Genomic DNA, 25,337 nt, shown 5'->3' with positions numbered 1-25,337 from the left:
GCCCCGGCCCCGCCTCCTTTTTTGTGCAGGTGACGAATGTGCCGGGGCGGCGCGAGCGGGGAGAGGAGCGGCCCGCCCGGCGGCTGGGGAGCCGGCGCCGCCCCGCCGCGATGGAGAGGCCGGTCAGGAGGTGGGTGCCCCCCCCGCCCCGGCGCGCGCCCGGCCGCCCACACACACACACACACACACGGGCCAGGGGGGCGCTGTCCCGGCGCGGACCGTTACACCGGGATCGCTTGTGATCAAGCCGCCAGGGCGCAGCCTGATTCTCGCTCACCCCCGTTAGCGCGGGGGTGGCTCGGACTCCCGGGGGCACTTCAGCGCCGTGGACTGGGGGTGGGGGGTAACAGTCCTCTGGATCCCCCGCTAGCGTAGCCCTTGGTCCTGCCTTGGCGGCGTGGTCGCTTCCCGCGCCTGTGGCCAGGCCCGGGGGGCGCCGCTGGGGGAGGGGGGGGGTTGATCGTCTGACGCCGTGTCTAGCTCACTGGTGTCCGCTTGTGCCCGGCCCTGCTGTTACATCGTGCGCGCGCGCGCGCCTGCGGACTGCGTAGGTGGTGCGGGGGCCTCACCGGGCGCCATTGGGTGGATTGTCCTGGCCGCGCGGGGCATTGTGGGGTGGCTCCTCGAAGCTGGTAGCCGTTGGCGCAAGCAACGTGCTGTGTTTGCCGACCTTACAGCGACTGAGACTCTGCGCCACTGGGGGAAACGGGGTTGCTCAGGCCATGTTTGCGCTACAGGGTTAAGTTGACTTAAGTTACGGTGTTGATCGTAAGCCGCTTTAATTCCATCAGTTGCGCCCATCTGTACAACCGCTCTTCCTGTCGGCGGAGCACGTTCGCCAGTCGGTGCTCTTGCCTGGACAGAGAGTGTTGCATTGTCCGTAGCGATCTCCCTGTGCAATTTGCCCCTCTCTGCCGCTGGCAGGTCTGGGAGTGGGTCACAGTGCATCATGGGTAAGGTTATGTTTGTGTGACAGAGGTCGCGGAATCCGCAACTTCCAGAGACCTCTGTGACATTTTCCACTTCAGCCACAGGGCAGCAGGGCTGGAGCTGGAGCTGTCATTCCTTGTCCCTGCCCTTTCCACTTCAACCCCTGGGTGGCGAGGGGACCCCCTGCAGCTGCCCAGCTGCCCCTGGCGGTGGGGGAACCCCCGGAGCCACAGCAGCTGTGGGTGCTGGACCATCCTCTCCCTCCTCATTTGTTCAGGGATATTTTTAGTAAAAGTCAGGGACACGTCACGGGCAATAAACAAAAATTCACAGAAACCTATGACCTGTCCCTGACTTTTACTAAAAATATCTGTGACAAAATTTTAGCCTTAATCATGGGGTTGTGCTCACCATCCCATGATGTAGTTCTTTCTCTCCAATCATTCCATGGGCTTCTGACTTCATTTCGTGCTGTTTTTAATAGCCTCTGTAAACTGCACTTGCCATCTCTGCCTGAAACCATCCTGAACTGCTGATCAGTCTGGTGATAAGTATTATGAACCCAAAGCACCTGGTCCTGCAGTATTTCATGAGCTGGGAAACAGAAGGTGACTCTGTGGTGCCTGCCCTGCTGTGTGCAGTGGAAAGAAACAATTCAAGATTGTACCTGGTAATCATGGAGTAGCTGCACACTATTGACTGTTGCTACTGGCCTCAGGTAACAAGCACTGAGTGGTGGGATCGCATCATGATGCATGTCTGGGATGACAAGCAGTGGCTGCAGAACTTTTGGATGTGCAAAGCCACCTTCCTGGAACTGTGTGCAGAGCTTGCCCCTACCCTGTGGTGTAAAGACACCAGAATGAGAGCTGCCTTCACAGTGGAAAAGCAAGTGGAGATTGCTGTGTGGAAGCCAGCAACTCCAGACTGCTTCCAGTCAGTTGAGAATCAGTTTGAAGTTGGAAAGTCCACCCTGAGGGTTGTGGTGTTGTAAGTGTGCAGGGCCATCAGTCGCCTCCTGCGACGAAGGACTGTGACTCTGGGTGATGTGCAGGAAATACTTGATGGCTTCGCAGCAATGGGATTCCTTAACTGCAGTGGGGCAATAGATGGCACACACATCCCAAATTTGGCCCCAGACCATCTTGTAACGGAGTATAACAACCGAAAGGGCTACTTCTCCATGGTCTTGCAGGCACTGGTGGAACACTGGGGCCGTTTCACTGATATCAATGTAAATTGGTCAGGGAAGGTTCATGATGCACGCATCTTTAGGAACGCTGGACTGTACAGAAAGCTGCATGCAGGAACTTTCTTTCCCAACCAGAAGATTCCAATGGAGGATGTGCAAATGCCCATAGTGATCCTGGGAGACCCCACCTACCTCCTGCTCCCATGGCTCATGAAGTCTTACACTGGGAACCTAGCCAGCAGCAAGGAGCTTTTCAACAACAGGCTCAGCAGGGGCCGAATGACCGTTGACTGTGCCTTTGGCAGGGTAGACCTCAATGAGGACAATATTCTGATGGTCATAGCAGCCTGGTGTCTTCTACATAACATTTGTGAAGCGTTGGGGGAAAGGTTTCCCCAGGGATGGAGCGCTAAGATAAATTGGCTGGCTGCTGATTTTGATTAGCCAGATACCAGGCCAATTAGAGGGGCTCAGCAGGGGGCTATTCGAATCAGGAAGGCTTTGAAGGAGCATTAAGACAATGAGCCCCAGTAAAGTGTCTTTCTGTGATACATTCGGCCAGGGAGTGTTTACGTGCTTCCTTGAATGACTCCTGTAAGGCTTGCTTCCTGGGCTTTAATTGTAGTGAGCAAATGTTCCTCTGCTTATAGCCACTGTATTTGAATTTTAGCAACGTTTAGCTTACATTTTTCATTAACTGTCTCCCTCCACGCTTTTGTTTTGCTATCTGCTGTATGTGTTGACTGCAGCACTTTGCACTCTCCTTACTACACCTGGTTCGCCTCCTTATCTGACAGAGGTGCTCCATCGGGGTGTAGGAGATGGTCCTCAAGGGCACATTTGCAGAAGCCAAGGAAATAAAGAATAGAGACAGTATTGTGAGTTCACTGACAGCTGTGAATCATAAAAGTCACATATACCTCTTTCTCACTGTCTTTTAGCTAGCACACAGCTGGACAAGAGTCCAAAATAGGGTGAGTTCGGCAGGGGTGGAGTGGGGGAGAGGGGAAGATGTTAGGAAGAGGGAATGGGCAAGAATGGACAAAGATTCTGGGTAGTTTGTGAAGAGGGATACTATACGTACCTAGAGAGACTATTCTGAATATTGTCACCCTTTTCCACAGGCTGGGGTAATCAAATCCGATATCTCACTCCTGAAGGTAACTCCGGATGCAACGGTGCACTTCCTGCATGCGTACGGCTTCAGGCCGGCTCCCTATGCTGCTTCCCTGTGTGCCACTTTGGTCCCTACAGAAATAATTGCCCATTGGTATGGCAAAGTTTCCCACAGCGGGGGGAAACAAGGCAGCTCTGCCAAAGAATCGTTGGCAGAGGATTGCAGAGTACCTACATGAAAGCTTCCTAGAGATCTCTATGCAGGATTTCCAGGACATTAACAAACTTTTCTGCCGGGCCCCCACTGCTTAGCTGCTCAGGCTCTGTTGGTAATTTCTATCTCTTATCCCTCCTCTACCATATAACAAAGTAAATGAGACCTCAATCTCACATCTCTGTGCAGTATCAAAGCAAAATGTGTGCTTACCAGAGCATGCATCTCCTACTTCATGAGCACCAGAGCCATAGTGCTGGAACTGGCTAAACCCCTCTGGAGTCAAAAATAGGTCCTGACTTGCCATGCCACCAGATGACTTTGTCACATGTCCCACATCCTCCTCCAACTCCACTTCCTCATCTATCACTTTGTCCTCGGGCTTGACTCTGCTGGCTGCTGCCTCCAGTCCCCCAAAGTATCCATGGAGCTCTTGGCAGTGGAGGTGGGGTTGCTGCTGAGGATGGCATCCAGCTCCTGGTAGAAGTGGCGTGTCTTCAGTGCTACACCAGAGCGACTGTTTGCCTCCCTTGCCTTCTCGTATGCCTGCCTTAACTCCTTGGTCTTAGCATTGCATTGCTGCTTGTCCCTTTTTGTCCCTTCTGCATGCCATGAGCAATCTGTCTGTAGATATCAAAGTTCCTACAACTTGAGCGAAGCTGTGACTGCACAGCCTCCTCTCCCAACAGATCCAACGGCTCTGGTGTACCCCAGGCGGGAGCACCTCTGTTGCGGAAACCCAGCATGGTCAGCTGGGAAGATGCTGTGTGAACAGTCCATGCTGAGCAAAGGGGAAGAGGAATTTCAAAAATTCCCAGGCTTTCAAACGGGGGAAGGATGCATGCTTGTGTTCCTGCAGGGCAGCAGAGTTAAAACTGTTGACCAGAGCGGTCATGATGGGCATTGTGGGACACCTCTTGGAGGCCAATTAGGAAACATAAGCAGGTTCAGTGTCTACACTGACATTGAGTCGCTCTAACTAAGTCGCAAAAAGCTCTGTGCCTCTCGTCGAGGTGATTTTATTTGTCAGAGTAGGGGAGTTACATTGGTGGGAAGAACATTTCAGTGTGTATACCTCCACTGTTTTGCTGACAGAAGCTAACTTTTGTCAGCAAAACCGTGTAGTGTACACAAGGTCTAATTTGGCGTAGTGGGGCAGTTACATCTGTGGGAGTGAAATTTATGTACACTCTTCCACAGCTAGGTTGATGTAACCTGTCTTGCGTCAACCTGCGTAGCGTAGACCAGGCCTGAGAAGCCCTCCTAAAAGCTTGATGTTAGGCAAGTATGCATCTAAGCTATGTACAGTTCTCCACCCACTTTGGTGGTGGGTGCCATACAGTTGCAAGTAACTGCCTATGTATGTGCAAAAGATAAGGTGGGTGAGGTAATATCTTTTATTGGAGCAGCTTATGTTGCTGAGAGGCGAGCTTATCTCTGATAATACAGCTACAACAACAGTACATATAATCATACATTTATCCAAACTTGTTTGCTGTTACTTATTTCCCTATCTTGGAGGGGGAAGGACTTATAAGATCTGCAACACTCTAGCATCAAAGCCCATGATATACAGACATTTGAGGTTGTACTGATCACAGTAAGCTCAGTTTGGAAGTGAAAACAGCAGTACATCGGCGTGTGTCATGTTTGCAATCCTCTTCAACATTGCCATCGACTGGGTAATGCAGCGTACAACAGTAGACATGCCAAGAGGCATTAAATGGACGCTCTTCTCATCCCTTGAAGACCTGGACTTCGCAGATGATGTCGCTCTCCTATCACATACCCAACACCATATACAAGAAGAAACAACTCAACGCATTCAGCCAGCAAATTGGACTGAAAATCAACCACAATATGACCTTTAATATTGCCTCACCGTCACCAGTACGGATAGGGGATTATGTTCTCACCAAAATAGAAACATTCACATACTTGGGTAGCGCCATCAGCCAGGACGGTGGAACAAGCCAGGACATTCGGAACAAAATCAGTAAAGCCAGGAACACCTTCAGGAGCTTAAATACAGATTGAAAATCATCAAAATGCAACAATAAAACCAAACTCAAGATATATCAGAGCTGCGTACTTTCAACATTACTTTATAGTACAGAATGCTGGGGAATGAGAAAGTATGACATGTCCAAACTGTCTTTATTCCATTCAACCTGCTTCAGAAAAATCCTCCATATCTTTTGGCTCAGAACAATCTCAAACCAAGATCTATTGACACAGTGCAACCAAGAGGATCTGAGCACCATCATTGCCAGGAGGCGTTGGAGATGGATCGGTCATGTGCTTCAGATAGAAACTGATTCTAACCACAAAGTAGCAATAGGATGGACACCTGAAGGCAAATGAAAACAAGGCCGCCCGAAAACAACATGGCAAAGAGCTTGTGGAAGCCGAGCTGAAAAACCCAGGCCACAGCTGGGGAACCATTGAAAGACTTGTCAGAAACAGACAGGAGTGGAGGAGCTTCGTCACCGCCTTAAACACCAGAGGCGTAATAGGAACATGATGGTGATGAACACAGTATTATGACTGTGCCCTTACAAAAGGTATACAGAGAGGGACTGTGATTTCCCATCTTGCATCTTTGTAATATCAGCTTTTTTAAACACTGTAATCATTTCAGTTTCATATTAGAGTTGTTCTCCACTATCGCCCATCATTCTCTTTTCACAGTAGGTTACATCGACACAAAAGAATTAATCGATGATGGCAAAAGTTAACAAAAGGTCCTCTCTGGCTTCTTCATACCAGCAATTGAAGACAGTGGCTTTCCTGAGGAATGTGTAGACTGGGAATAACCACACCTGCTGCATAACATGTTTTAGACAACTTATTCCAGAATGTGTCTATAACACTTCCTATAACAAATGTTGAAAACAGTTTGTCCCATCTACACCTGTGGGCAAACAGTTTTCGATCTCTGTTGAGAAAGTGACATAAAGATCCCATTTTTGACAATGGTTTATTCTTCTAAGCTATAATCCTACAATGAGCTCTGCATGGGCAGATCCACGTACCTGTGCAGAAGTCATTGTAGGCTCAGTGTTTCCCTTTCATTGAATATCTGTGTTCCTGATTATTTTTTTCCAGATGCATTTTCTTGTATTGTTGTTTTTTGTCTATATTTCTAACATTGCTCTCCTAAATACCTATTATTTCTTTGTCCTCACTCATAATGAAGTTGAATGTGCTCAGCATCTTTAGGTTTGAGTCACTAGTGAATAAATATACTGTGGATCAGTATGATGTTCCCCTCTGGAGTTATCTGGACTGGTGATCTTACCGTGCTCTGCTGTGAGAACCTCCACTCCTGGGCTGTTCATGCACAGCCTCGGGCATGTAAGCTGCTCCCAGCTACTTGCAAGTGAATGACACTAGCCAATATCTCCGGTCCCAGACACAACCCTAGGAACCTCCGTCTTGCAGTGTCCAGTTATGCCTGCTGGACTCTGCAAGCTTATATGAGTTTGTCAATTTAATGAAGAAATTGATATGCACTAGGCTTGTTATCCCAAGGGGAGCCTCTGACACACTTCAAACCAAACGCACTGCTTCAGGTAGAATAAACAAACATTTATTAACTATAAAGATAGATTTTAAGTGATTATAAGTCAAAGCAAAACAAGTCATATTTGGTCAAATGAAATAAAAGCAAAACGCATTCTAAGATGATCTTAACACTTTCAGCGTCCTTACAAACTTAGATGCTTCTCACCACAGACTGGCTGGTTGCCCTTCAGCCAGGCTCTCCCCTTTGATCAGCGCTTCAGTCGCTTGGTGTGGTGTCTGTAGGGGTAGGTGGAAGAGAGAGGAAGAGCGTGGCAAACATCTCTTCCTTTTATCATGTCCTTTCCTCTCTCTTTGCCCCTCTCCCCACTTCAGAGTCAGGTGAGCGTTATTGAGTCTCTCCAAGCAAAGTTGAGCAGTTCCCCTAGTGTGGCCTCATGCAGGTGAGTCATTCCATTGTGGCTCCCTTGTTGGACAATGGCTGTTGGTGGGTTCTTTGACACCCCGCCCGGGCGTTGGTAACTTTCCTTGCTGTTGCCTCTGGGGAGCTAATATCTGGCTGATGCCCCCAACTTACATCATGTTTTAGTGAAAACAATACTACACAATTGTCATAACTTCATATGCATTAATGCTACACATATATGGATAGATAAATGAGTTTTGCAGATCATAACCTTTCTCCTGATACCTTGCAAGGCATGCTTTATACATAAGATCACTATTATATGAAAATGAGGAATATGGAGATTACAGCACGCTCCCCCCCCCGGTATAGAATGTCACAATCAGATCTTAGGCCCCAATCCTGCTGAGCTCTGTGCAGGCAGGCAGATCCCTGTGCTTATCAGAGATCCTATTGAAGTCAACAGATCTCCACGTGGGCTTGGGTCTACTGGCATGTAACTTGTTGCAGGATCAAGGGCCTAAGTAATGTGTTGAAAGTTTTGATGATGCAGTCTTGCATATGGTAATATTTATACGATGATCTTACAGTTTAGTCTAGGAAACAAAATCTAAAAGTACCCTGGAAAACACATCTCAAATAACTATACAAGACAATAACGTAATTTATAAGATTAATTTTTTTTTAGAAGGAAATAATTATTTAGATAAATTGTGTACATAGAAGAAATAAATTAGCAACAAAAAGCCATTTACTTCCAAAACACTTGAATAGCTGGACACTAACGCATGTTGAATTGAGCTTACAGTTTATATGATAGCAATGACTAACTATATATATGAATAGAGGCTGATTTGAAAAGGGGAATTAGTACAATGCTGAGAAACTAAAATTAACAAATAATGATTCTTGTATTGAGTGACTAATAATGTGTGTTGTTTTGTCACAGGAATAAGAAAATTGTTGATTATTCACAGTTTGGGGATTTTGAAAATGATGGTAAGTGGTCCTACTATTATCCACACCAAAAAGAGTTAAGTTCTGCAATGGCTTTGTATAAAATGTTGGTAGAATATGGGCCCTATCCTTCTGTTGAATTCAGTGAAAAACCTCTTACTGGCTTTAGTGGAATCAAATTCAGGCCCTGTTAGAATACAATACATGTTATAAGGATATTACCCAATAGCAGTGATATTTACACTGCTGACCTGTTCATAATATTGGGTTAGGTCAGCCCCCTCCTGCAGGAAAAACAAATTGTAGGAGGAGACTTGGGACAGGAGAGCTTTGCTAGGTTCTTCTCGCAGAGATTTCTCTGACAATTTTCCAGAGGGATGTTCCTTCCATGGAACAGGCCACAGGGCTTTCTGTAAATGACAGTGATCTACAGGAATCTAGGGCCATCTGTGCAGAGGTCTCATGCCTCTCTGCTGAAGCTCTATGTCTGTGTTGGTCCGGCTTCAATACATAGCAGTCCACCTCCTTCTGTGAAATAGAAGATACAGCTCTAGGGTTTTTAAATGTTCCTTAGGAATCTCTGGAGGTCTGGGAGGGGAACAGTGTGGTGTGCCATGCATCCTCCTTACCTAGTTCACCCATTTTCCACTCTTTTTCTCTGCACTGATCACTGGCCCCATTGAGGAGTTTCCTTGGGCTCTGGAGGCAGCAAGAGGGGATGGTGTCACAAAGACAACTAAACTTTCCCTTTTTCTTGAGGTAGAGGAAACTGTGTGCAGGGGGTCCGCCCTCCACAGTAGGCAGCAAAATCCTTTTCATTATCCTATTTTCAGGTGTTTACGTTTGGTATAGAAATTTTCTTTAGCTGATACTTGATATATAGGCTCTGAAACTGAGGGAGACATTCTTTTACATTTAAAAAAAGTCTTGTTAATTAATTTTTCTTATTCCAGCAGATGCATCTTAAGTGGTCGTTTTCTCTGAATGTTTAATGTTCTTGCAGGAAGGGTTTCTGCATCATTTTGAGAGCACTGAGAACTGTTCCCATTTCCCTTGTTTTTCACTTTGACCCTCAACGCCTTATATTACATCTACCATTCTTCTGGCTGATAGATTAGTTTTAAAGATTGATCTACTGCATAAGCATGCCAACCTTTAGCAGAAAGCATTTAGCTCTGTCGTTGAATGTGAGTGAACATTTCCCATTGGCTGCAGTAGGAGTTTCATGCTTGTATTCAAGGACAGAATTTGATCTGTTATCTTTTGATGTATCCTTGCTGCATAGAGATTAAAGGTTTTCTTTGTTACAGTGGAACACCTCTGAGGGTGTATGGTTTGTGCAGTATAACAATGTGAGTCCAGGGAAACATTGATAGACAACATATTTTATAAAGCAGACAGGAAGACATTTTTTTTTTTGGTCTACTAGCTGAGTAAATCTCATTATACAGCATTTACCTCCATCCCATTCAAACTTGATATTATCACTTATTTTTATGGCAGTTTTTTTGCATCGTAGTTATATGTGCTAAAGACAAAATTTTAAAGTTCTTGGATTGCTTTTAGTCTGATATCCCTGATTTTCAGTCTTTGTTTCCAGTTTGGGCCTTGGAGGACTAAAGACACATACTTTGTAAAGAGGCAATGTAATGAAAGGGGAGAGATCTTTTTTACGAATGGGAATCATTAAAAGGAAAAGGTTCCAAAAGACCAAGAACTGTAAGAATGGTGTGTATTGAATGGTATTCAGTTATCAGAAGAACTTGAATCACAAGTGAATGAGAACTCTGAGAACATATTTGAGATTGAAACTTTATCCCCATGTTGATAATTAATTAACTTGAATATCTACATCTTGAAAATTATGTTAGAAATAGTAGGATCAGGTCTCACTAGGATTACGATCTATGTTTAGCTAGTACCTTTTGTTCCAGAGTATCCCAGAGCTCATTACAGTTACATCTATTTGTCTTCTGATTATGAGACTGAAAATTGGTTTCAGCTGAGGGCCATAAGAACATGAACATTTAGAATATTTTATATTTGTGATTAAATAAGTTTTCCGAGGAGAGAGACCTTTTTCGGGGTGGTTGGAGAAACTTGCACTGTATGGGCAAAACTATTTCTAACTTGCGCATGTTTTTATAAACAGATGAAGACTTTGCCTGTGTACCTGCACCTTTAAACAAAAAATCTAGAGTAGTACCTGCAGAGACAAACAGGGAGAAAAAGGAGAAGCAGAAAAGGCCACACAAGGAGGTGACTACAGTGCCGAAGAAAACACCCAGTAAAAGGTGAGAGGTAATGAAGTGTAGTTATTTGTGTGCAATAGAAAAGCTCCATCTCAACACTTCAATTTCGTAGTTTTCCTAGAGTTTTACGCTTTTCTAGAGTGTAGTTTAAATAACTACAAATAAAGTTCTAACATATTAGTCTGCGATTGATTATCAAATTCTTTTGCCCATTAATGAGCGAAGGGTAATCTAATAATGTCTAATGGCAGGAGTGCCTGCACCTCAATTCTTCAATCATTGATGACTCGGTGGGCCTTTTTGATGACGTGAAGCAATGTGGATTTCAACGGGGCTCTGCACTGGTGCAGAGATCTGCCTACATAGCGCCAGTGCAGGTTTGGGGCCTAGATTAGGTAAATTTGTGGCTAATCTAATCTAGGTAGTTCTAGGGAACCCATCAGTATAGCACATGAAAACACTGTATGGTCCATAGGCTTAGTATACAAAACGGAACAGGAGACGCTTGACACGGTTTTAATCAGGCCGCAATTTCATTATTAGATGCCTGGGACTACCTGGCAGATAAAAGTGTACAGTGCAGGGAGCTCCATGTTCATTCAATATCTACTGGGGGGCTTCCGTCAGCCCCCACTTTTTCCATCCAGGTCCCCTAGACAACCCATTGCTAGGAATTTATCATCCTCCCTCCCCACCAACTCCGAACGAGGGTTAAGGTGGGCTATAGGAAAAGGGGGTTTGCTCCCTGCCGTACCAGTCATAGGAGCCCCAAACACCCCTCATCACCCATTCTGCTCCTTTCATAGAATATCAGGGTTGGAAGGGACCTCAGGAGGTCATCTAGTCCAACCCCCTGCTCAAAAGCAGGACCCATCCCCAATTAAATCATCCCAGCCAGGGCTTTGTTAACCCTGACCTTAAAAACTTCTAAGGAAGGAGATTCCACCACCTCCCTAGGTAACGCATTCCAGTGTTTCACACCCTCCTAGTGAAAAAGTTTTTCCTAATATCCAACCTAAATTTCCCCCACTGCAACTTGAGACCATTACTCCTTGTCCTGTCCTCTTCCACCACTGAGAATAGTCTAGAACCATCCTCTCTGGAACTACCTCTCAGGTAGTTGAAAGCAGCTATCAAATTCCCCCTCATTCTTCTCTTCCGCAGACTAAACAATCCCAGTTCCCTCAGCCTCTCCTCATAACTCATGTGTTCCAGACCCCTAATCATTTCTGTTGCCCTTCGCTGGACTCTCTCCAATTTATCCACATCCTTCTTGTAGTGTGGGGCCCAAAACTGGACACAGTACTCCAGATGAGGCCTCGCCAATGTCGAATAGAGGGGGACGATCACGTCCCTCAATCCGCTCGCTATGCCCCTACTTATACATCCCAAAATGCCATTGGTCTTCTTGGCAACAAGGGCACACTGCTGACTCATATCCAGCTTCTCGTCCACTGTCACCCCAGGTCCTTTTCCGCAGAACTGCTGCCTAGCCATTCGGTCCCTAGTCTGTAGCTGTGCATTGGGTTCTTCCGTCCTAAGTGCAGGACCCTGCACTTATCCTTATTGAACCTCATCAGATTTCTTTTGGCCCAATCCTCCAATTTGTCTAGGTCCCTCTGTATCCTATCCCTGCTCTCCAGCGTATCTACCACTCCTCCCAGTTTAGTATCATCTGCAAATTTGCTGAGAGTGCAATCCACACCATCCTCCAGATCATTTATGAAGATATTGAACAAAACCGGCCCCAGGACCGACCCCTGGGGCACTCCACTTGACACCGGCTGCCAACTAGACATGGAGCCATTGATCACTACCCGTTGAGCCCGACATCTAGCCAACTTTCTACCCACCTTATGGTGCATTCATCCAGCCCATACTTCCTTAACTTGCTGACAAGAATACTGTGGGAGACCGTGTCAAAAGCTTTGCTAAAGTCAAGATACAATACATCCACTGCTTTCCCTTCATCCACAGAACCAGTAATCTCATCATAGAAGGCGATTAGATTAGTCAGGCATGACCTTCCCTTGGTGAATCCATGCTGACTGTTCCTGATCACTTTCCTCTCATGTAAGTGCTTCAGGATTGATTCTTTGAGGACCTGCTCCATGATTTTTCCAGGGACTGAAGTGAGGCTGACTGGCCTGTAGTTCCCAGGATCCTCCTTCTTCCCTTTTTTAAAGATTGGCACAACATTAGCCTTTTTCCAGTCTTCCAGGACTTCCCCCGTTCGCCACGAGTTTTCAAAGATAATGGCCAATGGCTCTGCAATCACAGCCGCCAGTTCCTTTAGCACTCTCGGATGCAACTCATCCGGCCCCATGGACTTGTGCACGTCCAGTTTTTCTAAATAGTCCCTAACCACCTCTTTCTCCACAGAGGGCTGGCCATCTATTCCCCATGTTGTGATGCCCAGCACAGCAGTCTGGGAGCTGACCTTGTTCGTGAAGACAGAGGCAAAAAAAGCATTGAGTACATTAGCTTTTTCCACATCCTCCATCACTAGGTTGCCTCCCTCATTCATTAAGGGGCCCACACTTTCCTTGGCTTTCTTCTTGTTGCCAACATACCTGAAGAAACCCTTCTTGTTACTCTTAACATCTCTCGCTAGCTGCAGCTCCAGGTGCGATTTGGCCCTCCTAATTTCATTCCTACATGCCCGAGCAATATTTTTATACTCTTCCCTGGTCATATGTCCAACCTTCCACTTCTTGTAAGCTTCTTTTTTATGCTTAAGATCCGCTAGGATTTCACCGTTAAGCCAAGCTGGTCGCCTGCCATATTTACTATTCTTTCGACACATCGGGATGGTTTGTCCCTGTAACCTCAACAGAGATTCCTTGAAATACAGCCAGCTCTCCTGGACTCCTTTCCCCTTCATGTTAGTCCCCCAGGGGATCCTACCCATCCGTTCCCTGAGGGAGTCGAAGTCTGCTTTCCTGAAGTCCAGGGTCTGTATCCTGCTGCTTACCTTTCTTCCCTGTGTCAGGATCCTGAACTCAACCAACTCATGGTCACTGCCTCCCAGATTCCCATCCACTTTTGCTTCCCCCACTGTTTCTACCCGGTTTGTGAGCAGCAGGTCAAGAAAAGCGCCCCCCCTAGCTGGCTCCTCTAGCACTTGCACCAGGAAATTGTCCCCTACGCTTTCCAAAAACTTCCTGGATTGTCTGTGCACCGCTGTATTGCTCTCCCAGCAGATATCAGGAAAATTAAACCAACAGCTCCTTTTTAAGTCCTTTACCAAGCCATTTGTCTGTCACTCTATCCCTTCCCTATGGAGTACCTGTGCTCGACATCTGCCCCACATTTACATAATGAGTTGTGACATAATAGTCTAACACCTTTCTCTCCTCACAATAACAAAACCCTCCCTGAACTTGCTGTGGGAGAAGGTGAAAAACCCCCACTCCACCTAGGGTAATCTGGTCGTGAAGGGAAGGCAAAAACAAAAAAAATCCCCACTCCACCTAGGCCAATTGGGTGGTGAGGGAAAAATTCCTTTCCAGCCCTCCTAGACAGGAGTGGTTATGCCCACAGCAGGTTCTGACCAAACCTGGTATTTTGCCACCTCGAGGGAGGGAGGGCAGGTGCTGCTCCACCTAGTCCAGGGAAAAGTGGCTTTCTCTGCCGGGCTTTTCCCTTTTGAATTCCCCGGCCCTTCCGATCCCTGGGGATGAATCAGTGTGGCCTCGCTGGCTCACTCCCCCTTTTGCAGCAGCTTCTCAGCCTCACCCCACTCCACCCCCCAGTGCTATTCCCTCTCCCCGGCAAGTGCCTCCCCCCACTTAAAGGTGCAGTGTAGTGAAAGGTTCAAACAAGTGAACTTAGGGCTTCAACAAAAGTTCAGCTCATATTTGACAGAAATTCAGAAGTAGATCTTAAAAGTCAAATAAAACTTAATTATCCTTATTTTAAACAACTTTTTTGGTAGAAAATATTTTATGTGGAATTCCATGCCAGTGGGATATTTTCTACAAATGAAATAGATTTTTCCAGTCTGTTACTGATCATTAATCAATGTATGTACAACACTTTGAAGACATAAAGCATTCTGTATTGGTAAGTGTGACGTACTTCTGTTCTATCATCTGAATTTTACAAACCTCTGTTCATTTGGTATGCAGTAAATTACAGATTATGTATTGTAACATTTTTTATTATTTCCTGCATAGATGCTGATTTATAACTACATTAATGAGTAGCTGCTCAGAAGTAGCTTTGCATCGCTTCAGTTCGCGAAAATAATATTCACCAGATTTACTGGAAAAAAATTCCTAGAACGTTTTTTACTTGTTTCAGGATAGCCTTAGATGACAAACTTTACCAGAGAGATTTAGAAGTTGCGTTAGCCTTGTCAGTGAAAGAACCATCTGGAGACATCCTTGAAACGCAAGATTCACAAGAACAAGGTTATCTTTACAATTAAAATGCATTGCAACTTTTCCCATTTTAAACTATTCCTTGATTGTATTCAGCATCCTTTGTAGTTGCTTTATAACCGTGCTGGTATTGTATCCGTTCTTTTAATTGATTAATTGAGAAGACTCGAACATTTCTTTTTATTCGTTGATGGGATGAGGTTTATCATACGAAATTGTTCTAGTGCTAAGTAGTGCTATGCAATTTTGAAAAAACCTACTGTAATGACTTGTGTATAATGTAGATTAAGCTTCAGTCTTTGACTATCCTAAATATAAAGCTCTTGGCTTGATTAAACTTTCCAAGAACAATATTAACTTTCTCTCATAGGGATCTGATGCAACTCACCATTGATGTCAGTGGAAAAATTTCCATTAACTTCAATGAGAATTGAACTGGGCCCATGCGGAGGACTTCAACCATTTCAGTCGCGTAGTCCTCAAAATCTACAGATTTAGACTTTGGAAGAATGTGGGGGCAGAAGTTGTTTTAATGGTGCATGTATATTACTGAGTACACTGTCCATGCCTAACAAAAGATGGTAATCTTTGCAAGCAGATGTATTAGAGACTTAATTTTACAATTGCAAATTTAGTCTTTGGAGTGTACAGTAAAATCTGTATCAATACTCAAAATTTGTGGATTTTCCACAATAATAGCTTCTTTTTGTCCCAGCTTTTACTGGAATGTAGATCTGTAATTACAAAGAAATATTACTAAACATTAAATGCATTTGCTTGGCTTCCAAAATGTGTGGAGGGAGAATAACATAGTTAAAATGGAAAAAAAAAAAGTGTGAGAAAAGTGTTTCAAGTGCATTTATGCTCCATATTAACATCTTCCTCTTAACACTGTACTATACTGTCTACACCTTGTTTCCTTATAGTGAAATGGATATAATGCAATTCAATTTATTATAAAGAACAAAGAAAATCACAAATTATTTCAGCCCATCACAGTGTGGCAACTGTAATTCTGGTCAAAGTTAATATATTACATTGCAGCTTTTCTATGACAAAAAATAATATCATTATCTACTAAAAATAATTTTATCTGGAATCTGCTAGAGTTTAACTTGTTTGGGCTAAATTATTTTCATTTTTTGATATCCTGAGTCTTTATAGGGCAAATTTTCAAACATATTTTATGCATTTTTTTAAATATAGGCATTAAAAAATGTGAAGCTATTGAATTAGAAAATGTAGATAGCAGTTCCATCCTCTCCAACTGCAGTGCAGATAGTGGTCTCTTAGGTAAGTTATTTTTGTGTCTGTCTGTATATGTAAACATATGTGTAAGCAGTGTTCCTGAAACATTTCTTTTTAGGGGAGTGAAGGCAAAAACTATTGGAGAAAAAAGAATAAAAGTGATTTTTATTGCGTAGATATGCTTTGGTCTGAAAGATATATTCAATCTGTTTAGATCTAAATTTGGCTCCTGTCTTAAAATTGGTAGGAATTGAGTTCAGATTTCCAAATAATCTTTTTAAACCATCAATTTATCATCAAGAAGTGAAAACTGAACAAATCACATGCATGCATGTGCACACACAAATATTTTAAGGCACTGCTTATCTCCTTGGAAGATCTAAGTACTCTCAACTACTTGAGTCTTCACTCTTAACACCTTGATTCCAGAATAGCATTGGCAACTTTTACCTGCAAAAAGGACTCAGAGCAGTTTTTAAAAAGATAAAATAAAATGAGGATTACAGACATTTGAAGAAGCTCAGATACTGTGCACTTGGATAAAGATCTCCAGAAATACTCAGAATCAGTACTGGAAACTAAGGTTCCAGTCCAGCAAAACACTTAGTACTTACTATTAATCATGCAACCAGTTCCTTTAGTAACTAGTGTTAATAAGACCACTGTTTATCTTACAGGCCCTGATCAGGTCACAGATGACAATGACATCCCCACAGGTGGTTATAGGCAAAGAAGAGCAGCATCTAAAGCTGTGTCACAGCAGAAGTTACTGACAGATGACAGTGATGAGGGAGACCATGCTGATAACTGTGAGCCAGACTTTGTGTCTGGTAAGTTTTCTACTATTACATTTTTCCTATTGGGTATGTTTTGAATATGTCTAATTATCCTGAGAGAAGAATATTTTCAGTAAAATGTTTACTGTTTTCAGCCTTATATACCTCTGTTCCTCGTTGAAATACTACAATTTGTTATTAGCTATGTGTCCTGAATGCATTTCAAGAGACCGAAGCTAAAGGCTAGGATTTTGACTTGGTCAGTTGAGCTTATTATTCCTTATTCGACCTTCAGCCTAGGACTCCAAACATGGTTTCCTTTTGTTCAGAATGTGCTTAAAAAACCAGGTGGCAACAATAAATTGCACTCCTACCAAAGAGATGTCAAACCTCATATATTTTTTTCTTCTGTTTTTAGATGAGGAATCAGAGGCTGGTTCAGATTTCAGTGAGGAAGATGATGAAGATTTTGCTGCAAAAAAGAAGAAAACTAAAGAAAATAAAAGGAAAGAAATTAAGTTAAAGGTCCAAACAGAAAAAGAAAAGAAACTCTCCAAATCCAGAACTAATGCTACACGTAAGCTTGATGTAATCACCAAAAAATACAGGACTTGTTTAGACAGACAGTTAGTGAATATGAACTGGGGGGTGAATCTACAACATGCAGTTGTGCAATATGCTAACTGTCCCTCTGAACCCTGCTACCATGTACTAAAAGTTCCCTAGCGCACACTGACCTGTTTACATTTCAAAGCAGAGTCATTTGCAAAAAGTGAGTGAAAAGAAGTTTCAGGTACTCTCCCTGTACTTCAGTCAACCTGCTGATTTTTGTGGTTTTACAATCATTTTTTCCTAATTTAAAAAAAAAAAGTCTGTCCTGTATTGTGTGAAATACTTAGAGAAATAGGGGAAATTGACTGACACACTAACTATCTGGGGTAATAATGAAACTGTACACAAACTGCTGTCAAATGGACAACATAAAAAATGAGAAATAATTAGGGCTATCAAGCAATTAAAGAAATTAATCACGATTAATCATGCTGTTAAACAATAATAGAATACCACTTATTTAAATATTTTTGGATGTTTTCCATATTTTCAAATATATTGATTTCAATTTCAACATAGAATACAAAGTGTACAGTGCTCACTTTATATTTATTTTTTATTATAAATATTTGCACTGTAAAAATAAAAAATAGTATTTTTCAATTCACCTCATACAAGTACTGTAGTACAATCTCTTTATCAAGAAAGTTGAACTTACAAATGTAGAATTATGCACAAAAAAAACCTGCATTCAAAAATACAACAATGTCAAACTATAGAGCCTACAAGTCCACTCAGTCCTACTTCTTGTTCAGCCAATTGCCCAGACAAACAAGTTTGTTTACATGTGCAGGAGACAATGCTGCCCGCTTCTTGTTTACAATGTCACTTGAAAGTGAGAACAGGTGTTCGCATGGCACTATTGTAGCTGGCATTGCAAGATATTTACATGCCAGATGCACTAAAGATTCATATGTCCCTTCATGCTTCAACCACCATTCCCAAGGACATATCCGTGCTGATGATGGGCTCTGCTCAATAGCAATCCAAAGTAGTGCAGACCAACGCATGTTCATTTTCATCATCTGAGTCAGATGCCACCAGCAGAAGGTTGATTTTCTTTTTTAATGGTTCGGATTCTGTAGTTTCTGCATTGGAGTGTTGCTCTTTTAAGACTTCTGGAAGCATGGTCCACACCTCGTCCCTCTCAGATTTTGGAAGGCACTTCAGATTCTTAAACCTTGGGTCGAGTGCTGTAGCTATCTTTAGAAATCTCACATTAGTACCTTCTTTGCATTTTTTCAAATCTGTATTGAAACTATTCTTAAAATGAACAACATGCTGGGTCATCATCTGAGACTGCCATAACATGAAATATATGGTAGTATGCGGGTAAAACACAGAGCAGGAGACATACAATTCTCCGCCAGGAGTTCACAAATTTAATTAACACATTAGTTTTTTAGCGAGCGTCATCAGCATGGAAGCATGTCCTCCAGAATGGTGGCCAAAGCATGCAGGAGCATATGAACGTTTAGCATATGTGCCATGTAAATATCTTGGAATGCCGGCTACAAAAGTGCCATGCGAATGCCTATTCTTATTTACAATGTCACCTGAAAGTGAGAAGCTGGCAGCATTATCTCGCATAAATGTTTGTTTGTCGTAGCAATTGGCTGAAGAAGAGGTAGGACTGAGTGGACTTGTAGAGTCTAAAGTTTGACATTGTTTTATTTTTGAGTGCAGTTATGTAAAAATAAATCTACATTTTTAAGTCGCACTTTCATGATAAAGAGATTGTACTATAGTACTTGTATGAAGTTAATTGAAAAATACTATTTATCATTTTTACATTGCAGATATTTGTAATATAATAATATAAAGTGAGCACTGTACACTTTGTCTTCTGTAGAAAGAACGAGGAGTACTTGTGGCACCTTAGAAACTAACAAATTTATTTGAGCATAAGCTTTCATGGGCTAAAGACCACTTCATCTGAAACCTGTCACCATGCAAGGCTTTGTATTCTGTGTTGTAATCGAAATCAATATATTTGAAAATGTAGAAAAACATCCACAATATTTAATAAATTTCAATTGGTATTGTTTATCAGTGCGATTAAAACTATGAATAATTTTTGTGAGTTAATCTTGTGAGTTAACGGTGATTAGTCAACAGCCCTAGAAATAATTATTTAATCTTTCAGTTAGAGTAATTTTGAGTTTTAGGTGTAACGAGTAAAATAAAAATGAACAGACAGAAGGATGATTTATTTTTTTTCAATTGACTGTGTCCCATTAAAAAACAACAACAAGCAAACAAACATAACAATGATTCATTTAGGTTTTCTACATTATTTTACTTTTAGGTCCTTATCATATGATCACATCTGGCTGAGTGGATCCCTGCACCCACATGGATTGCTTACAGGGAATCAAGGCCTTTAATGATCTTCAGTGTTTATTAATAGCATAGTTAAAGATATTTATTTACCACACTTGAGTTACAGGGTCATTGTGTCTCTTTAACACAATTTGTATCAGCACAACAACCTTTTAAAAAACTATTTCTTACATGTGTGTTAAATAACTATGCATCAGACCTGCTGGTGTGATTTAGTTTCAAACAATGTGTAAGTTAAATCATATACTACAGAACCATTTTAGTTGTGGTGTGGAAATGTTTTTTCTTGTAGAGTTTATGGCAGAGTTTATGTTAGCTTGTCCCTTCATGCAGTTCTACAATATGTCCCATGCCAGTAACAAGATAAGTGCTTACTTCCAAACCAGGAAATAAGTATGAGGCTATAACGTGTTCAAATAAATGTACTTGCATTGATTGGAAGGCGGGATTCTTAAGACATATCCACCTGTATTTCTTTGAATTGAATGGTCCTCACTTGCACAGTAATTTTGTGCAGTGTGATTTCTTTAATAAAGAGCAATTTTTCTAAAGCTTTTTTGTTTTCCTGCTAAAGTGGTTCCGTTAGTTTCTTCTCCACGGATAATCCAAGCAAAATCTCAGTCAACAGTGAAGAAGACATCAAGTTCTCCAGAACCTATTGGAAAACCTTTATACACATCAAGTCCCTCAACAGACAAGAAGAAGCCCAAATGGATACCACCAGGTATATGTAATATGGTAACTGCAGACAAATATACCTATTTACATGTGTTTAAAAAGATGTTCTCTAAAGTATTTGTATTTCTGAACAAGCACCTCCTCATCAAAATATGAGCTACCCCACTCACCTCTGTGTCCTAGAGTCAGTTGTCCCACACAAAATTATCCTGTCCACTTCCCAGGTGCCTCAGTATCCTTTCTCTTGATAGGACAAGGGTGCTAAAGCTTTTTCCCAATAGTGTGGCACAAATCTCAATATAGGGATTGTCTTGTGGACATTTCCTCTTTTAAGAGATGTCCAGCATCCCTGTTGCAATGCACTATTTGCTTCCTTACACCAATACTTGCCTACTATTATTTTTGTATTTGTAGTTGCCTTTAGTATGATAAGTGTTTGGTCTTTTTTCAAAAAGTTAGATCACACTGCTGCTCCCTCTTGCTTTTTCACCTTTCTCATCTATTGTCTTCTTCTGCATGTGGATCCTTTCTGCTTGGTCCTCTTTCCTTGCACATGTCTACATACTCTCAAGTCCTCATTTCCTACTACACATGCTGCCAAATGCCTAGTTCCATGCTCCCCTGGCTGTTCATCCTCCACTTATACCTCCTGCCCCTACCGGTGGCTCAGAGTGGTAGCTCACAGTTTCAGCAGAGCAGACTCAGTGCGGGGGACTCATAGTTTCTCTTCTCCTTTCCTATGTAGCAGCAGCCTCTAGTGTTAGGCTAGAGGGCTACGGGCTCTTTGTTCTCTGCTGTTTTTTCATGTACCCTGCCTCTTCATGGCAATAAAAACAGGATATCTGTAAAAGCAGTTGATAAAAAATTGAAGGAGTATAGTACCATGAGACCTGCTAATGTTCTGCAGAGCACCAGCAAGTGTACGGCAGTCCAGATTTTGAGAAATGCTGTATTATGGTAGCAGAGTGAAATGTGTTGGTGTCACCCTGAGGTTACATGTAGGGGGAGCCTTAAAAGTCTCCTACAGATTTTGTCCCCTTCTGCTGTAACTGTCAAATATGTTCCCACTGGCAGTGTACCTGATTTTTATGTGCTTTCCTGCAATATTGTTCAGGCCTCTCTGCAATTTCTAGAAGAGGATACTTATTAGCTCTTTTTTGTAAGTTAGTGACAATGATTTTTCTGTTAATTTGTGACACTTGTTTTGTTTTAAAACGCTTTCAGCTGCCTCAGGATGCAGTAGTAACCCACTGGGAGGAATTTCAGTTAAATCACCTACTCAAGGTCTCAGACTTGGCTTGTCCAGATTAGCACGAGTGAAACCACTGCACCCAACTGCCGCCAGCAGTTGAATGATCTATGAAAGTGTCTCTCACTTGAAGGATTACTGTTTAGAAAGAAGCTGAGTGTTCGGTGGGGTTCTTTTGTTTTTAAACAGGGTTGAAAACAAATGAGCAGTAAACTATTCATTAAACTGTTCATTCAGAGGGAGGAAATTCTGTCAATGTTGCTTGTCTGTTATTAAGAAAGGGCCTTCATCCCTCAAGGTGCAGTGTACCACCAGTGAAGTGCTGAGCACCTTTGGCTGCTGAATAATATTACTTAATCAAGGAGACCTCAGGTTGCTCAGCACCTTTGATGGATCAGGCCCAAATAAATTGATTGTGTATTTGAGATTGTACCCTTATGATGTCTATCCTCTTTTGAAAAAAAAAAAAGGGGAGGGGGTATTACATTTTTAAATTGCATAAAAACAATCTAAAAAGCAGTGTATCAATTATGGATCTAAAAATATAGAATGGATTCATAATGTAACCTTAAAGTTGCAGTTTTGAATTCCCAGTTTTTAGTATTCATTCTGTTCATAGTCCAATTAAAGAATCCCTTTAGTAAAGTGAAATCATTGTTCCTCCCAGTCCAGAAAAGTTGATTCTCAAATCTTTGTTAAAACTTACTGATATTTGTATTCGTGTGGATTTTATGTCTAAGAATGTATAATGTGCTGCTTAGAAAACTGTATTTTTAAAAAGAGTAAAATAAAATATACTTTATAAACAGCTAGTTTGTAATAGTAACTGACTTTATGCATTTTGAAAATTTCTTACAAACTTTGGCCTCGGCCCTGCAAATATGTAAGCATTACCTTATGCATGTGATTATCCCCTTGAAGTCAGCGGAACTAGTTATGAGACAAATCCAAAACCCATTGAAGTTAAGCATATGCTTAAATGTTTGCAAAATCAAGGGTTTTATGATTATGAAAATCTATTTATTGTGCAATAAATAAAGTTTTGGAATGGTAGTTACTGAACCACCAGGACCTGACCTTAATTTAGAAATGGTGAGTCCATGGACCAAAGTCAGTTCTTGTTTAAGAAGGCACACTGTCACAAAAGTCAGTTGTGCCAGTTTACACAAGGGATGAATTTGACCTCGTAACAATTCAAAGGACTGGGTAATGAATCAGTGAAGCATTTGCAAATAGATGATAGTTTTTAACTTCTTAATTCCCTTCAGTATGGGATATGGGGGAAAGGCATTAAAGGGATAAATAGCCCAGTTGTTCAGAATAATATTTGAATAATATAATTTTGTGAACTATGATGCTGTTTGAAGTAAAATATAACTTAACTGTAATTAGTCCTTTATACAATTATACTTTTTCAGTTCAAATGTGATTATAAAAATAAAACAAGATACTGAAAGATTATTTATTGTGGATTTAAGAAACCGAGGAGGTTTATTGTTTCCTGGGAATGACTAAGAGGAATTCTTGATTCTAAGTAATGGACTAAATTTTTTAGGCAAGTCACCTGACCTCTGTGTGCCTCAATTGTCCCAGTGGCAACGTTAGGTAAAAGCTGGAATCTCAGTGAAAGATAGATAATTCCTTTCAGTTGTTATGCAATTTATTTGAGCTCTAAATCCGTTCACAACAGATATTCACTACGTGCTGTGATTTGGTTTCTGTCATAAATACCAGTAATTGTATAGTTTGGTTTTTAGCATTAATACCAATGCTTTTTATGAACAAAAAAAGCAAAGGGGGTGACGGTATAAATGAAGAACACAGTATTTTGCTCCGTTTGCTATAGTTTGACAACCCTGTCAAAATTATTTAAAACAGAACAAAAGAACCTCTGATCACTGACCCTAATCCTAACAGAGAGACAAGGTGGGGTGAGGTAATATCTTTTATTGGCCCAACTTCTGTTGGTAAGAGAGACAAGCTTTCAAGCTTACACAGACCTGAAGAAGAGCTCTGTATAAGCTTGAAAGCATGTCTCTCTCACGAAGAGAAGTTGGTCCAATAAAAGATATTACCTCACTCACTTTCTCTCTAATGTCCTGGGACTGACACAGCTCAAAGATTGAAGTCCAGGACCTCCATTCTCTGAAATGCTTAACATTCTCTGAAATGCTTCCAGTTCCATGCGTAGGGCCAGTTAGGCAGAGCTGCAGGGTCTCAGTGCATGAATAAGACAATGGTATAGGGAGGAGGGCTTTGGGTTATTAGGAACTGAGGAGCCTTATGGGAAAGGAGGAGCCTATACAGGAAGGATGGGCTCCACCTAAACCAAAATGAAACTAGATTGCTGGCACATAAAATTAAAAAGTTTGTAGATGAGCTTTTAAATTAAGGGCTGGGGGAAAGCCAACAGTTGTGGACGAGCGTATGGTTCAGACAGAGACATCCCTTATGGGAAGATCTATTAACGAGGATTCTCTATATCCTAGTAAAGATGAGAGGATAGAAGTTGATCAAGAACAGGTGGGAACTGAAAAGAAACAGTCAAACGAAAAAGAATCCCATTCAATTACATCACAATGGCAGACAGCTAAAAAGTGACAAATTTTATAAGTGCTTGTATACGGATGCTAGAATTCTAAATAATAAAATGGGTGAACTTGAGTGCCTGGTATTAAATGAGGATACAGACGTTCCCCGGGTTACACAAGACCCGACTTACGCAAATCCGCACTTACGGAAAAGGTTCTGTAAGATAGAAATAGGAGGGTTTTTTTAATTTGTTTTTTTGCGTAATGGTCAGGTATACGTTTCCGACTTACGCAAAATGCGAGTTGCGCAAGGCATTCCAGAACGGAACACTTGCGTAAGTCGGGAAGTGTCTGTATTGATATAATAGACATCACAGAAACTTGGTGGAATGATGATAATCAATGGTACACGGTAATACTAGGGTACAAAATATATAGGATTGACAGAGTAAGACATGCTTGTTGGGGAGTGGCTCTATATATGAAAGAAAGCGTATAAAGTCAAATATAGTAAAAGTCTTAAATGAATCAAACTGTATAACTGAATCTCTAGGGATAGAAATTCCATGCTTGAATAATAAGAATATATCAGTAGGAATATACTACTGGCCACCTGAGCAGCATGACGATGGTTGATAGTGAAATGCTCCAAGAGATTAGAGAGACTGTATAGAACTGCATGCCATGCCCTCCCCAAACTCCCCCCCTGTCTCCCACCCCACATTCCTTGCATATTTTGAGCCCGTCACAGTACCCCTTTCTCTCCATCTCTTCAAACAGGTTGCCTAATGACAGCTGGACCTACACACAGCTATGAGAGTGTCCATTAAGAGAGTGCTTCTCAGTGTCATTTCCCTTGCAGGACACCGAATTCTGTGTATTGGTTATTGCTGTTTAATAAAAATGTACTCATAGAAAGTGAA

At 42.1% G+C, this 25,337-nt stretch overlaps 1 protein-coding gene and 1 long non-coding RNA gene across 4 annotated transcripts; both read left to right on the top strand.

Annotated features, from left to right (window-relative positions):
* Window positions 1-3: 3 nt before the first annotated feature.
* Window positions 4-25,337, top strand: RAD51AP1 (RAD51 associated protein 1). 3 transcript variants are annotated; one of them, XM_077825125.1, is made up of 9 exons: window positions 4-130; window positions 8,333-8,382; window positions 10,493-10,634; window positions 14,898-15,007; window positions 16,184-16,270; window positions 16,903-17,055; window positions 17,420-17,578; window positions 20,531-20,680; window positions 25,195-25,337. In XM_077825125.1, the coding sequence occupies exons 1-9, from the start codon at window positions 111-113 to the stop codon at window positions 25,242-25,244; spliced, it is 921 nt and encodes a 306-aa protein (XP_077681251.1). In that variant the 5' UTR covers window positions 4-110; the 3' UTR covers window positions 25,245-25,337. The 3 variants fall into 3 exon arrangements, with proteins under 3 accessions (XP_077681251.1, XP_077681269.1, XP_077681260.1); XM_077825143.1 differs by lacking the exon at window positions 25,195-25,337 and adding an exon at window positions 21,859-22,691; XM_077825134.1 differs by lacking the exons at window positions 20,531-20,680; window positions 25,195-25,337 and adding an exon at window positions 19,922-20,507.
* On the top strand, window positions 3,292-6,711 carry LOC144269460 (uncharacterized). The gene is made up of 2 exons (XR_013346933.1): window positions 3,292-6,016; window positions 6,144-6,711. It is a non-coding gene; the product is annotated as an uncharacterized LOC144269460 (long non-coding RNA).

The sequence above is a fragment of the Eretmochelys imbricata genome, chromosome 1 (assembly GCF_965152235.1).
Source record: "Eretmochelys imbricata isolate rEreImb1 chromosome 1, rEreImb1.hap1, whole genome shotgun sequence".
Lineage (NCBI taxonomy): Eukaryota > Metazoa > Chordata > Testudines > Cheloniidae > Eretmochelys > Eretmochelys imbricata.
The sequence above is the reverse complement of the archived record's forward strand: the minus strand, read 5'-3'. Positions and strand labels throughout refer to the sequence as shown.

Bases quoted from the DNA above. Each gene is read 5' to 3' on its own strand.
- RAD51AP1 (XM_077825143.1), top strand. From the start codon at position 111: ATGGAGAGGCCGGTCAGGAG. The intron at 17,056-17,419 runs GTAAGTTTTCTA...TTCTGTTTTTAG, and splicing joins TGAGCCAGACTTTGTGTCTG to ATGAGGAATCAGAGGCTGGT. The intron at 17,579-20,530 runs GTAAGCTTGATG...TTCCTGCTAAAG, and splicing joins ATCCAGAACTAATGCTACAC to TGGTTCCGTTAGTTTCTTCT.